The sequence below is a fragment of the Corythoichthys intestinalis genome, chromosome 1 (assembly GCF_030265065.1).
Source record: "Corythoichthys intestinalis isolate RoL2023-P3 chromosome 1, ASM3026506v1, whole genome shotgun sequence".
NCBI classification, from domain to species: Eukaryota; Metazoa; Chordata; class Actinopteri; order Syngnathiformes; family Syngnathidae; genus Corythoichthys; species Corythoichthys intestinalis.
In genome coordinates this window covers 81,971,673-81,987,103 of record NC_080395.1, presented here as the reverse complement: position 1 = coordinate 81,987,103, position 15,431 = coordinate 81,971,673, and the positions used below count along the sequence as shown (strand labels likewise).

Genomic DNA, 15,431 nt, shown 5'->3' with positions numbered 1-15,431 from the left:
AAAACTTCCTTACGTGTGAAGACATAATGCTGAGGCATGTTGGCACCTCAGCAGGGCTTGTTTTGAGGGTCACACAGAGTCCAACCGTGTCTCATTTGCGATTCCCCAAGATTTGCGAAGGTGTTGTTTGTGTCAGCAAATTGAATCAAAAAGAATTGTGACTGTAGCTGTTCCTGGAGTGAAGCCAGCCAGCTCAGAAGCAGCTTCTGCCAGCTGCGTTACCTGTTCTCTCTGCTATAAATAGAACCCCCCAAAAAATGCACATGGGTGTATTATCTGCATGGATAATCAAAAGTAAAAACATATAAAGTTTTTTTTTCCCCCTTCTCTTCGGACTAGGTTGGTCCACGGTGGCTCCGCCCATGTTGGCCTTCCTTTACTGCTTTGCCCAGGTGGGAATGGAATGGACTCCTCACCTGTCATTAGTCACCATGAATTCACAACGCAACAACAACAAAAAATAAACACTGCACGCCATCTATGCCAGAACCACGCTCGGAACCTGGCGCTAAATTGAGGTGGTAAGCATGGACTCACAGAAGGGGTGCTGTTGGCACCACAAACACAGTAAATGCATATTGTACCAGGATAAAAGGACACTCAAGAATATACATTGGCCCGGGTTTCACTCGCTGGCGAGACCACCGCCTTCACCCGAACTGAGGTTGGGGGCCGCTTGGGGGAATACAGTACAAAATCAAACGTTTCTTATGTTCAACATCGTCATATGATATTGTTTAGTGGATATCAGGATTTTACAATACTGTGCGTTGGTCCTCATGGGACATGCAGTCTTCCTTAAGGCAAATTACTACCTCTTTTGTCCACCTGCATCGCTAAAATCGACCAAATGTGTGCTTTAAATTTAAGAAGGCATGGTGTTAAATATGTGATCACCTCAAGGATTCATGGTAAAATTGACGTGTTAAGGCTCATATTTTTCGAATTCTGTTGTCTTTATTCGAACTTGACAGAGAAACAAAATGGAAAGTTAAGTGCTGTCAGTAGATGGTAAAAATGCTTTGTCGTAATCCAATGGGACGACTGGTTCCTTTAAAGCAGAAATGTGATGTAAGGTTGGCCAACCATGTTTTTGAATAATATCAATGGCTAAACAATTAGAAGCATATTTTCGGGTTTTTTTTTAACGCAACCCTTCCAGATTCTTTGTTTAACCCATAGCAATGCCCTTGACAATCCGCAGCAACACTGTTCGTAGCTTTGTAGCGATTTGTAATTTCGGAATCGCCAATGAGTTTAGTAACATACACCAAACAATAAATACAGCAGAATGGCCATTTTGCGTAACTGTGGAAGCCCGTCTGTGGAAGCCCGTCGACATCTTTATTCCATTTGTCTTCCGCTTGCTCGTAAGGGTCAACATTGTTCACATTCTTAAGTTTGATCACATATCTGATCTTCGCCTTAGTAACGAGTTTGTTTCTTTATCGAACTGGCAAGTTAAATGTCCCGCGAGCCAGACCTGCTTCCAATATGGCTGCGTTGTTGTCAAATCTCACGTGATCCCCCATTCTGTGACGTAAGCGCTCGAGCCTAAAAGTGCACGTGTATTTGTTGTTAATAAAGTTTTTTTTTCCCAAACAAACTTCTGAGCCGGTGTTTTCACACACAAACCGGAACTGCGAGTGCGGCAAACACACACGCAAAACAGATGCAGAGGGATATGATGGCAGAGCATTCAGAGGAAAATTTGTCCTTTTCAAGGTGGAGATATAAATACTATTTCAAGTAAGCCTGTCGCAATATGCAATAATTCCATTTATCGCGCAATATATAAAAATGAAGGCGGTAACTTTTCCGCTGCGATTTATCGCCTCGCGTGCACGTGTGTGTGCGCGTGCGGCAGACGTGCTGTTAAAAGTTCGTTACCAACTGCGCAAAATGCATCTTCGTTCCAGGTCCGCCAAAAACTAGCGCCGGAGCCAATTGTTCCCATTATATCCTATTGTTCAACGTATACCGGCCGCGTCAGTGCTCCGGAGTGACTGTGGACCATCTATGGCGCGCCGGTGTTGTTGACGTGTGGGCGCTCCCGTCAGGAGTGACATTTCACGCGGGGCGGCTATTTTTCGGCACAACGCTGGATATTTACAACGAAGTCCGCCAAAACATTGTTACCGACTTGGTTGCTACGAATAACCTCACTTTGACAACGAACAGCTGAATGAAATTACCGGTAAGAGCGCTGTGCTTCAAACTCCTGTCCTGTTTATGAAAGTCGTTTTCATATGCTAGTGTTGTGTGGTAATGAGCAGACGTGACTTCAGCGGCGCTTGCTAACTTTTTTAATGCGCGGTTGCGCGCACACCCTAGATATCATGAAATGGCAAACTAGATGTGCTACTTCCCATGCCATTGGCTACGTGAGCCCAGAGTGATTATGGGACATGTAGTCCATATACTACATCGATGAATTCTAAACTGTCATTTGTCACATGAGGTTAAGAAGGCCAAATCATTCCATACCAGTGACTATAGATAATGTTGCAAATATTGTTAATTCAGTACGTGACACAAATGGATTCGGACCATAAATAGGATGTCTTGCTCATGTAGTAAACCTAGCTACTAAGAGAGCTGTAGCAATCAACGGTGTGCCCTGCCTCACTTTACAAACAGTAAAGATTGTTCTCAGCACTTTTATACAATTTTTTTTCATATCAGTAAGAAGTAAGCACATAAATATTATGCACTAAAATGCATGTTTATATGATGGCAATTTAATTTTTGCTCGTTAGCAAAAAAATTTTTTTTTAAAATACAATTGTTATATTTTTTTTACAGAGCATTAAATGTATTGAATCGGATCGAAAATCGTGTCCCTTGTATCAAAATTCGTACCGAACCATGACTTAACTGTATCATTGCATCCCTATGGAACACCATTGCAGAAGCTATGACGGGAAAAGTTTTCATTTTTCTAAATGCTGAAGTTGTTAAGTGCAATTTTTTTTGGTTTTTTTTTTAAAACACATTTTATGTATTCTGTGTTTCTGTGCGGTATCAATATTGTTGTTTTTTACTTAAGAGGTATGGTCTATTGTTTTTAGTTGTGATTTCTTAAAAAGTATATTTGAATTTAAGAGTAAATATCGCGTTTAAATGGGTTTACTTCATCTATTAATATATACTGTATTCGCACTGTGTTATTGTAAATTGGTTTAAAAAATTGGGGGGGGGGGCGCAATAATATCGCATATCGCAATAATTTATGAGAACAATTATCGCACACTAAAATTTGTTATCGCGACAGGCCTAATTTCAAGTTGGTCGAAATTAAAGGAAAGAACATGCATGTAAAGTGTAATTTATGTTCCGGGGCAAAGCTTTTGTCGACATGTGTGGTAAGCAATTCAAATCTGTTTATTTTTGTTGCACTTCAAGTGTAGGATAAATCTGTTGCTGGTGAGGTGCAATAAATATTACAAGGTTCTATAACACAACTACCTGTCTGTTCTTCTCTATTCAACTGACTCGAATACTGCTCAAAAAATTTCAAATTCTTTGACATACAACAACTTCTTTTTATAGTAACGGAAATAGTTACTATACCTGGTAACTAGTTACTTTTACTATAGAGTAATTCAGTTACTAACTCAATTACTTTTTGGAAGAAGTATTGAGTAACTATAATTACTTTATTAAAGTAACGTGCCCAACACTGCTTATTTTTGGCTATAATTTTGCACACATGTAGAAAAAGACTAAAGAGCAAACATTTTTTTGTTTCTTTTTTTTTTGTTGAAGTAGGTCTTGATGGTCACTGTGGGTACCTGGGCATTGGGCTCAATGGTGCCCTGTATTTGGCCATGAGTGCATTCACATCACGGAGAGCAGGTCAAAAACCAGGGGGGGGGGGGGGGGGGGGGGGGTAAATATATTTCTATGTCTGGAATTTTCACATAAGTAAAGATGTTGATTAAATACTAACTTTCTGTAATTTTCACATAAGTAAAGATGGTGATTAAATATTAACTTATACCTGAGTACAGTGGTACCTCTACATAGGAAGTTAATTCGTTCCAGGACCTTGTTTTTAAGTCTAAATAGTCATACAGTGGGGCAAATAAGTATTTAGTCAACCACCAATTGTGCAAGTTCTCCTACTTGAAAAGATTAGAGAGGCCTGTAATTGTCAACATGGGTAAACCTCAACCATGAGAGACAGAATGTGGAAAAAAACAGAAAATCACATTGTTTGATTTTTAAAGAATTTATTTGCAAATCATAGTGGGATATAAGTATTTGGTCACCTACAAACAAGCAAGATTTCTGGCTGTCAAAGAGGTGTAACTTCGTCTAACGAGGTCTAACGAGGCTCCACTCGTTACCTGTATTAATGGCACCTGTTTTAACTCATTATCGGAATAAAAGACACCTGTCCACAATCTCATCAGTCAAACTCCAAACTCCACTATGGCCAAGACCAAAGAGCTGTCGAAGGACACCAGAGACAAAATTGTAGACCTGCTGGGAAGACTGAATCTGCAATAGGTAAAACGCTTGGCGTAAAGAAATCAACTGTGGGAGCAATTATTAGAAAATGGAAGACATACAAGACCACTGATAATCTCCCTCGATCTGGGGCTCCATGCAAGATCTCACTCTGTGGTGTCAAAATGATAACAAGAACGGTGAGCAAAAATCCCTGAACCACACGGGGGGACCTAGTGAATGACCTACAGAGATCTGGGACCATAGTAACAAAGGCTACTATCAGTAACACAATGCGCCGCCAGGGATTCAAATCCTGCACTGCCAGACATGTCCCCATGCTGAAACCAGCACACGTCCAGGCCCGTCTGTGGTTAGCTAGAGAGCATTTGAATGATCCAGAAGAGGACTGGGAGAATGTGTTATGGTCAGATGAAACCAAAATAGAACTTTTTGGGAGAAACACAGGTTCTTGTGTTTCGAGGAGAAAGAATACTGAATTGCATCCGAAGAATACCATGCCCACTGTGAAGCATGGGATTGGAAACATCCTGCTTTGGGGCTGTTTTCTGCAAAGGGACCAGGACGACTGATCTGTGTAAAGGAAAGAATGAATGGGGCCATGTATCGAGAGATTTTGTGTGAAAATCTCCTTCCATCAGCAAGGCCATTGAAGATGAGACGTGGCTGGGTCTTTCAGCATGACAATGATCCCAAACACACAGCCAGGGCAACAAAGGAGTGGCTTCGTAAGAAGCATTTCAAGGTCCTGGAGTGGCCTCGCCAGTCTCCAGGTCTCATCCCCATAAAAAATCTGCAGAAGGAGTTGAAAGTCTGTGTTGCCCAATGACAGCCCCAAAATATCACTGCTCTAGAGGAGAGCTGCATGGAGGAATGGGCCAAAATACCAGCAACAATGTGTGAAAAGCTTGTGAAGAATTTCAGAAAACGTTTGGCCTCCGTTATTGCCAACAAAGGGTACATAACAAAGTATTGAGATGAACTTCTGGTATAGACCAAATACTTACTTTCCACCATGATTTGCAAATAAATTCTTTAAAAATCAAACAATGTGATTTTCAGTTTTTTTTCCACATTTTGTCTCTCATGATTGAGGTTTAACCATGTTGACAATTACAGGCCTCTCTAATATTTTCAAGTGGGAGAACTTGCACAATTAGTGGTTGACTAAATACTTATTTGCCCTTCTGTAAATGGCGGAAAACACTCGCACTCCTCTTTAAAAGAAACTGCTGCATTTTAAAGAGCATACGACTGGAGGAAAAAAGTCTTAAATAGCATTATTATGTGAATTAGAATCATATTTTAAGACGATTCGACTATATACAACAATTTAGCAAAACGCAGATGACGAGAAATCAGTCTTTTAATCTGCCGGTGGTTGATCACGATGTCATCCACCCAACAGGTGGATGACGTCAGCGGGTGACTGGGCTCATCGGTTTTACTATTCAGCCCATTGAGGGGGAATTATTCAGAACGAGGAAAAGGCGACGAAGAGAGCCGCAAAACGTCATTGTTTCAGTCTCTTTACTCCAATATTTTTACAGGATAGTCTCTTTATCCAAGTATTTTTTTTCCCCAATAGCTAAATAAATGGCTTGAGAAGGACCAGTCAGCCTGTCGAGGAGGAACTATTCACAACAAGGAAAACGCGACGAAGCGAGCTGCAAAATGTCATTGTTTCTGTCTCTTTACTTCAATATTTTTACAGGATATTCTTTTCATCCAAGTATTTTCCCCAATTGCTAAATAAATGGCATGGTCCTGACAAATAACAGTCTTGTGCTAAATGGAACATGAAATAATAAAAATGCACTTATTCAGGACGACATTTCAAGGTCCTGGAGTGGCCTTGCCAGTCTCCAGATCTCAACCCCATAGAAAATCTGTGGAGGAGTTGAAAGTCCGTGTTGCCCAACGACAGCCCCAAAACCTCACTGCTCTAGAGGAGATGGAGGAATGGGCCAAAATAGACCCCACTCACATGACGTCACAACCACGCCTCCGCGTCATATTGTCCGTTAGCTCGTCGTGTTTACGCATTACCGCTACGTAAATTCCTCCTATTATGGTGTGTTTTTGCTCGTTAACATTAATAATCAAAATGGTGAAGGCATGTGTGGCGGTTGGTTGCAGTAACAGAGAAGATAGACGGAGAGACTTGAAGTTCTACCATATTCCGAGAGACCCGGAGAGGAGAGCGAGATGGACTGCTGCAATTCGACGAGAAAACTGGGCACCAAAGGATCACCACAGATTATGTAGTAGTCATTTTATATCTGGTAAGATGCATTTAATATATATTTAGAGGGTTTTGGGCTGACAACCACAATTAAGATCATTGCGAGGCTAATCACCGACAACGTACAGTTTCAAATTCAAGATGCTTATTTCTTCCACCATCATTATTTTTTGAATAATATTTAGCTGGTACCAAGTGAAAGAAGCTGGCCTCGTCTTCGGATCATCAGTTAAACAGGTGTGTCCAAACCTTTTGCAAAGGGGGCCAGATTTGGTGTGGTAAAAATATGTGGGGCTACCTTGGCTGATTTACATAGAACAATATATTTAAACAAAATTTTAGCAAGCCCTTCTGTGCGTCACATTTGCTTTATTATTTATTTTTTTAAATTCATAATTTCAACAATCTCGTCTTTGTGGCGTTCTCTTTCGACACTCGGGCTCTTGCGAAATACTGCTGCTGTGAAACTAAACTAGCTTCAAGTTGCTTTAATTTCTCGCTGCCTATCTTCCCTGTAATGTTGTACATGTTAGCGTGTATTGTTTTGTAATATCGCGTCACATCGAACTCTTTGAAAACAGCGACTTGTCTCTTTGCAAATGAAGCAGGCACAGTTGCATATTTTATTGAAGAAATAGTCCAATATCTACCTATCCTTGAAGCGTCGCAGTCAACTTTTTATTTATTGATTGTTGCCATTTTAAAAAATTGGAAGTAAAGGGTCACACGGGGTAATGTTGCTTAGAGTGCTGCTCTTAAAATTTTTCAAACTTTTGTGAGAATAGGCTGAGTTTCTGTGGACAAGATAGTTGACAGAAGTAGAAGACAGCGGGTCAAAAAATATCGATTTAGGCATCAAATATGGATCTGACGAATGGATAGATTGAAGCTTTCCACATAACGCCTTTTATGCAACGCATCCATTGAGTTTACAGCATCTGAAAGCACCAGGGCTTCCATGAAGTGCACTATAAATTGCACGACAAATTGAAACCATTGAGAATACGGATAAACAATGACGGACAATATGGTGGCCGGATACAGCAACACGTCATTGTGTGACGTTGGTGAGTGGGGTCTATACCAGCAACAGTGGGTGAAAAGCTTGTGAAGTTACAGAAAAAGTTTGTCCTCTGTTATTGACAACAAAGGGTACATAACAAAGTATTGAGATTAACTTTTGGTCTTGACGAAATACTTATTTTCCACCATGATTTGCAAATAAATTCTTTAAAAATCAAACAATGTAATTTTCTGTTTTTTTTTTCCACATTCTGTCTCTCATGTTAATAATTACAGGCCTCTCTAGTATTTTCAAGTGGGAGAACTTGCACAATTAGTGGTTGACTACATACTTATTTGGCCCACTGTATGTTGAGCAGGATTTTCCTATAAGAATACATTATAATTCCATTAAGTTGTTCCAGAGCCCGACAACCTACACTAGATCCTTATTAAATGCTGCTGGTACTACTGCAAATAGCAATTACACAGGGCAAAACAAATAAATTACGAATAAAAATCGGAATAATATTGTAATAATAACAATAATACCTGTTATAATGTAACGAATTGGGTGTGTGGCGAATGTGTTTTGCGTGATGTACCTGAACGCACCGCGTGGCTGACTTGACAGCGCGAGAGAGGACTTTTTACTATCACTTTTCATGTTCAGCTGCGGCGGACAGTAGGCATGTTTTGAAGGCAGGTTTTGAAATAAATGATTGAAAACCTGACGAAGCTGGCGATTTTTGGGCAATCTTACCACAATAATAATTGTCACCTAAACTTATAAAGACTGGCGAACGGAGGTCAGTGGAGGACCGTCGAGATCGTAGACATTCTACGGCCGTATTGTCGAGCTAGTTCACGGACGTGCACTCCACACTCATATTTTTTCTATCATTTCTACCTTCATTTCAATTGTAAGCCTCACCTTTTTCCACCACCTGCACTAACATTTTTGGAACTCATGTTGATTTCTCACACAAGAAAATCCACTGTCCGTCCGTCTTGCGAGAAAACAAACCACGGCGCTGTCATAAATCCGCATATTTCGAGCATGTTGTCGGATGAAGAAACAAATGGCAAATCAAATTTTACGTCGGATGTCGAAAAGATCGTGTGTCGAAGCGATCGTATGTTAAGGTACCACTGTATATGTCTGCTTGAGTTGAGAGAGAGTACTTTGGCCATCTCTGATTTAAAAAAAAAAAATGCAAGTACAAAGTGATTGACTTAAAAGGTTGCCGCGATCTAACAATCAATCAATCATAATCATAATCAATCAAACATAATGAGATTAGCTACATGTTAATCCACTGTTTACACCCAAAGTGAATCAATTCATTTCATATAGGCATGATTACATTCAATATGTGAAAAGCTTTTATAAAAATGAAGACTCGGAATGAGAGATTCGTCAGGTCATTTACGAGCTCCTGGATTATAAATTTAATTATTTATCAATTTATTGAAGTTATTTTACTCATGTGGCCACAAATGAGTTCCCGCCTTTGACAACAGGCCAGCTCTTTATTTTTAGCCAACTGAATTTTTGCTGGAAAAAAGAAAAGCGTGTGTTTTTTCCTCTTTGCTGCATACGATCCTGATAAAAGACAAGTCATGTAAAAAACAAATTATCCATATGAAAATAATGAATAATATAAGAACGCCGCTTCTTCTTTTACACGGAAAGAGGACGAAGTGAGCGCAGAGTGGACTGAAATACTGCAACTCTACACATAAAAAGAATGTAAAATACAAGTAGTGTTGATATAAACGACTGATTGGTGGTCATAGCGATATCCCGATCCGATATTTGGATCGGATAGGACGCCGATATGGGCAAAAAAATGCACATCGGTATCGGATCGGCCGACACAGAAAAATTCCGATCCAGTTTTTTGGGGAAAACCGGTCCAGCGCACTGATTTACATAATCCATTCCAGTTTTTGCTTCGGTTTCCCTAAAATCTGGTCCGCATTTTATGGCACACCTTCAAACACTACATTACCATCTCCCAATTTACCGAGAGACTTTATCGGTAAAAAATTTCATCATTTCACCTTAAAGCTGTAATGTGAAGTAAGGTTGGCCAACCATGTTTTTGAATAATATTAATGGCTAAACAGTTTTAAGCATATTTTCATTTTTTTTTTTTAACGCAACCCTTCCAGATTCTTTGTTTAACCCATAGCAACGCCCTCGACAACGAAAATGCTTTTCTTCGGCAATCTTCGGAAATGACGTCACACCGGGAAGTGCGAGGGAAGTCCGCCATAGAACAGTATTGTTTGTTGAATTGCTTCTCGGTATGATGCCACGGCGGTGTGTGCCGATGTTTTGTTCTCACTCAAACGAAAAGTTGTATGAGTGGCCAAAGGATAGCAGGGCACATAAATGGACATCTTTCGTTCGCACGAAGCGAATGAATTTCACGCCATCATGAAGTAGCGTTCTCTGCTGCAAACACTTCGAAGATGCCTGCTTCCTTAACCGGTCTGCTTAGGATCAAGGATTTGCCAAAAAGTGTGATTTTTGGATAGATGACTGATGACTTTGTCAAAGCAGAGCTGCTAACTGTTGTGGAATGAACAGTATAAACTAGCGACGTTAGCCGAAAGTTAACTCGTGGCAATCCCCGATCATAGTTGTTGCGTTCACTAGGTTAAGCGTGTTTAAATTGTGCGTCATCTACGATCTTGTCCGAAAGAGTTAATCCACTGTCAATCGGGAAAGGAGTGTGGATGTGCACATAAGCGGGTCGGCGTCGCGGTAATTCACGGTCACGTTGCAGTAAGAGACACACACCGCCGGTGAGTTTGTGCACATTTACTTGTATTTATATTATGTATTTCCACCTTTATGCTTCAAGCATTGCATTGCATTTGTACGGTTCGGCGTTTCTTTCACGGTGATCGCTTGACAGCCTTCTACTTTGTGTTTTACGTACAAGAGCCGCTGACAGGTGACAAGTTGCTTTTAATGTCTGGCAGCGAATCAGCGAGCGCGTAGGTCACGCAGTGAATCATGGGAAATGTAGTCTCGGGACAACACTGAAGTGGTGCTTTGTAATCTGTTCGCTTGTGTGAAAAAAACTACATTTCCTCATGCCATTAGACGCCTCTTCCTCCCGAGTGCCCCGAGCCGTGTTCTTACTTTTCCATAAGAACTGCTCCATGTGTTAATAGAGAGACAAGGTTGTCAGCACATCGTGTGTTCGAAACATTTGTAAACAAAAAGCTCATAACAAGACACTATGCACGATCGACGCTGGAGTAGGAGGCGAGGAGGAGATCAGCTAGAAGCAAAATTTATTGTGTTGTAATACGGGAGTTCACCGGTCGAGGGTACGCATGTCATTTAGATTTGTTATTGTTTGTGCCTTACTCCTTGACTAAAAGGGAGAAAAGTGTTTTTGTTCAGAGTCGCTTGGCAAGACGGTGAGTAAAGTTTTAAAAGCCAATAAAGGTGTCGTGTGGGTCACACGGTCAAGATATAACAACGACTCATCACCTTCTTTCCCCCCAACGTTTTTTATATTATTATTTTATATGCACGAGAGCTGCCGGATCTGCCAAAATGAACATGAAGTCTGATTATTATTATTTTTAACAATGTCATCAGATAGACAAAAACATAAAATTATGTGCAAATGCCTGCATCTTCAAATCATGAAAATAATAACAGCCTATATCTTACCAATCTTGTAATCTCGATGGGTCTTGTATCCATTCCATGTCAGGTAGTCTAGGCACATTGTTTGCATCCTGATTAGCGTCTGGCTAATACATGTTAGGTCCAACATAAAATTCCAAGCTCCTCTTCTTCAAAAACTTGTATCTTCTCCCTTGCGCTCGATCTATCGCTTATATCGCTGTTTGAATCATTGTTTGAAGGGCTTTGTATGGTGGCCGTATGTATGGAGCTGCTATCGATGTGACGTATCACGTTCGTCCCCTTTCAGGCTCGAACTTCGGAAACGCGATTCTTTTGTCAAATATACAACATATAAATTATTTTTTCATGCTTTATTTGTTGGACAATGTTTAATTACTTTACTTGTGTCCCTATTTGGCATGTGAAGAAATTACTTCACATTACTGCTTTAAAGGACGACAAAGACGAAGAGGCAGAATGCAACATATGCCACAATAAAGTCAAGCGTGGTGGTAAAGCTGTAAGAAGTTTTAATACAACTAACCTAATCAAGCATTTAGCGAAATACCACCACAAACAATATGATACGGTTTAATATGGTACAAAATGCCCAGCCGTCATTACATCCTTGAGCGATTCAGCCATGGAAGATTCGAGAACGATTCACAAACATCCAAATTCCGATTATTGAAATATGTCAAGTAAAGCAGAACTAATATACAGCGCGGTCTTCGGGATGCAATGAGAAACGGACCGCATTGCGTCCCGAGAGTATGATGAGAGCATGCTAGTCATAGATAATAATGCCAATGCTCAACTCACGGCTTTAGCTCAGCTCATGCCGCTGGATAAATAACACAAGAATACCTGACTGCTGCTGACAGCTGCTACAAACTACGTCAACATCGTTTTACTGGAGATAATAGATATCATATGTATATAGAACAAGATGCAAAACGACAGACTCGACTGCGTATGCAACATTGAAGTATTGAAAATAGTGTTGCACCGATACCATTTTTTGGCCCCGATACCGATACCTGGCTGTCCAGTATCGGCCGATACCGATACCATACCGATACCACCCCGATTATATATATATATTTATTTATTATTATTATTTTTTTCCCAAAGAGCTACATAATTGGATGTGAAATCATTGCTATCAAGGCTTTGTCAGGCTGTTGCTTACCTTTGCAAAATAGGAAAAAGTACACTAAACCCTAGTAGACAAAAATTGAATAAACCTTCCGCTCTCGAAGGCCAAAATAGTGCTAAATTTGTGAAATTAATAAAACATGTATAATACTAGCCCAACAGTAAGAAAGTAAAAATAAATTGATAATAATAAACTCTGAATGAACTGAATAAACTTTTTTAAACCTCTCAAAGTCCAAACAGTGCAACTTTCATGAAATTATTGTCACATTCTGCTGCTGGTTAGATTGTGTTTTGTTGCTGGGCGTGGCACTTGAATTCAATGCAGGCTTATCAACGCAGCATTTAAGCACGGGTGATGTCAGAGAAGGCTGCCGAGATATTTGCCTTGCTGATCGCTATTTGACATCTGGCACAATAATCTCGCTACATTTGCTTGTTATGCCCCTGCATTGGGTTTTTCTGTTAGTGAGCTGCTCTCGTTTGTAACCGCTGCCTATCGTCTTAGTTTGTCCGTCGACCTGCTGTCACGGACTCCTTTTGTTATTTCTACTGTCCCGCGATCGCGTGTTATTTATTTATTTTTTTTTTTCATTAAACCCTTTTATGTCTCCCCTGCTTGTTGTCTGCTTCGAGGTTCAACCTTGTTTCCGCATTTTCGGACGCTAACAATTATAAGTAATAATAATTGACCACAGCATCCCGTCTCTCCTTTTTTTCGGGAGGTGGGAGTCCCTTATTTCTATTTCGGAAAGGTGGCAACAATACTTTGGAAACACTTCCCAAATTACTGCGGCATTTCTTTCAGTAAAAGACAATAAAAGTAAAGTAGACGAAGTGAACTGACCAGAGGTTGTTGAACAGAACAGCTCCGGTGTTGTACCGAAATCTGCGATCCGTCAGAATCTGTGACGAAGGAGGGCGATGTTGCCAACAGCAAGGCCGACAGCAACGACGACGAGGAAACGAAGAAGAACACTTACGCTAACGGCGTGAACTGCTACGTAAACGAGGCTCGCTACAAGTTGCGAGGCTTATTTTCCCTTTCACGGTATTAACGTCGCGACATTCGATCATGACATCGTTACTAAGAAAATGCTTTAAAAGTTTTGGATATTTCATATGAATTTTTGACATTGTGAAATAGTCCGCTGTAATAAATTGCTATTATTCTTCATCATGATGAGGTTATTATGTAAATATCCCATTAAATAAATTACATAAAATGTATGGCTTTTGATGTTGTGAAAATGTACGCTTTTCTAAATTAGGTACTGTATTGTATTTGTGAAATTATGGAATTGTCCGCTCTTATAAATTACTTTCATTCTTTTAACTTATGACTCTTCCACACATGCACTCACAATTTTAAATGCATAAGGATAATGATATAAATATATGCCGTAGTCTGTGATTGATCTCGCTGTATTTTCCTTATGCTGTTGCCCAGCCCATCAAAGACAAATCCTTACTAATCTAACATTATTTTACCGTCACCTGAATATATAATACCTCAAAACGACCTCCACTATATTTTTATTGTCACAACCTCTGGTAGGTGCAGACGTGGCTGTCAGAAATTGTGATCCTCCCTATTGTGTCTAAAATGAAGTCACCACTAGGCTCTCTGCTAATTTTCTGACCCCCCCCCCCCCCCCCCCATACTATATCTCCTCTCAATTGGACCCCCAGAGTTTGTACATTTTGTCATCACTAAACATCACAGGAGGATCACAATTTCTGATAGGTGCAGATGTGGCTTACAGAAATTGTCAGCATCAGAAAATGTGATCCTCCTGTATTGTGTCTAAAATCAGTCAAGTCACCCTTAAAGCTCTTTGCTGATCTAATGACAGACCCCAATTCCCCCAGTACATATTTTTTCAATTGGACCCCATAGCTGAAAATTGGGTTAATCGGCTATTGCAAAAGTGCAAGTGTCAATGTTACAGCCCCACCTACAGTTGGGGAGGATCACAATTTCTGACAGCCACATTTGACCCTATCAGAAAATGTCATGATAAAGTGTACAGACTTTGGGGGTCAAATTGAGACAAGATGTGGTAGGGGGGAGTAGGAATAGTGTCAGGGGATCAGGAAAGAGCTTTAAGAGTGTTTTGATTGTTCTTAGACACAGTAGAGGAGTATCACTATTTCCAACAGCCACATTTGCACCTATCGGAAAATGTAATAATTAAATATACACCCTCTGGGGGTCCAGTTGAGAGGATATATAGTAGGGGGGAGTTGGGATGGTGTCAAAAGATCAGCAAAGAGCTTTAAGAGTGACTTGATTGTTCTCAGACACAGTAGAGGAGTATCACCATTTCCGACAGCCACATCTGCACCTATGAGAAAACGTGACACTATAAATATAGTATCTGGTGGTCATTTTGAGGACACATGCATTCAAATGACAGTAAGGGAATGTCAAATAAGGAATTGCCTTCGATGGGCTGGGAAATTGCATAAGTAAAATACAGCGAAATCACACACTAACTACAGCATTTACATTTATATCATTCATTGTCCTTATACATCGAAAATTGTGTATGCGTGAGTGTGTGAGGAAGAGTAATAAATTCATAATGTAATTTATAGGTGCAGATAATTTCATAATCTCAGAAATACAATACAGCAATTAATTTATTAGAACACACATTTTCACAACGTCAAAAGTCATACAATAAATGTAATTCATTGAAGAGGATATTTACACAATAACCTCGTCAGGAAGAATAAGAAGAAAAATCGCAATTTATTGCAGCTTACTGTTTCACAATATCAAAAGTAATCTATTCAAGCAGAAATTTTCGAAACATCAAAAATTCATAATATACTGTATGATATAGCTACTGTATGTGATTTTTTGAAGCAGACATTTTCCAA

At 40.0% G+C, this 15,431-nt stretch overlaps 1 protein-coding gene across 8 annotated transcripts in view; it reads left to right on the top strand.

The window, feature by feature from the left end:
* LOC130919691 (protein-cysteine N-palmitoyltransferase HHAT-like) overlaps positions 1-15,431 on the top strand; it is a 288,601-nt gene that overhangs the window by 266,248 nt on the left and 6,922 nt on the right. For 7 of the 8 annotated variants that reach the window (XM_057842361.1, XM_057842364.1, XM_057842366.1 and 4 more), the window contains one exon: positions 340-3,441. The exons of the other annotated variant lie outside the window; for it this stretch is intronic. In XM_057842361.1, coding sequence (XP_057698344.1) covers positions 340-464 — 125 coding nt within the window. In that variant the 3' untranslated portion in view covers positions 465-3,441. Of the gene's footprint in view, positions 1-339; positions 3,442-15,431 lie in introns of those variants that run through there. 8 annotated transcript variants of the gene reach the window in all.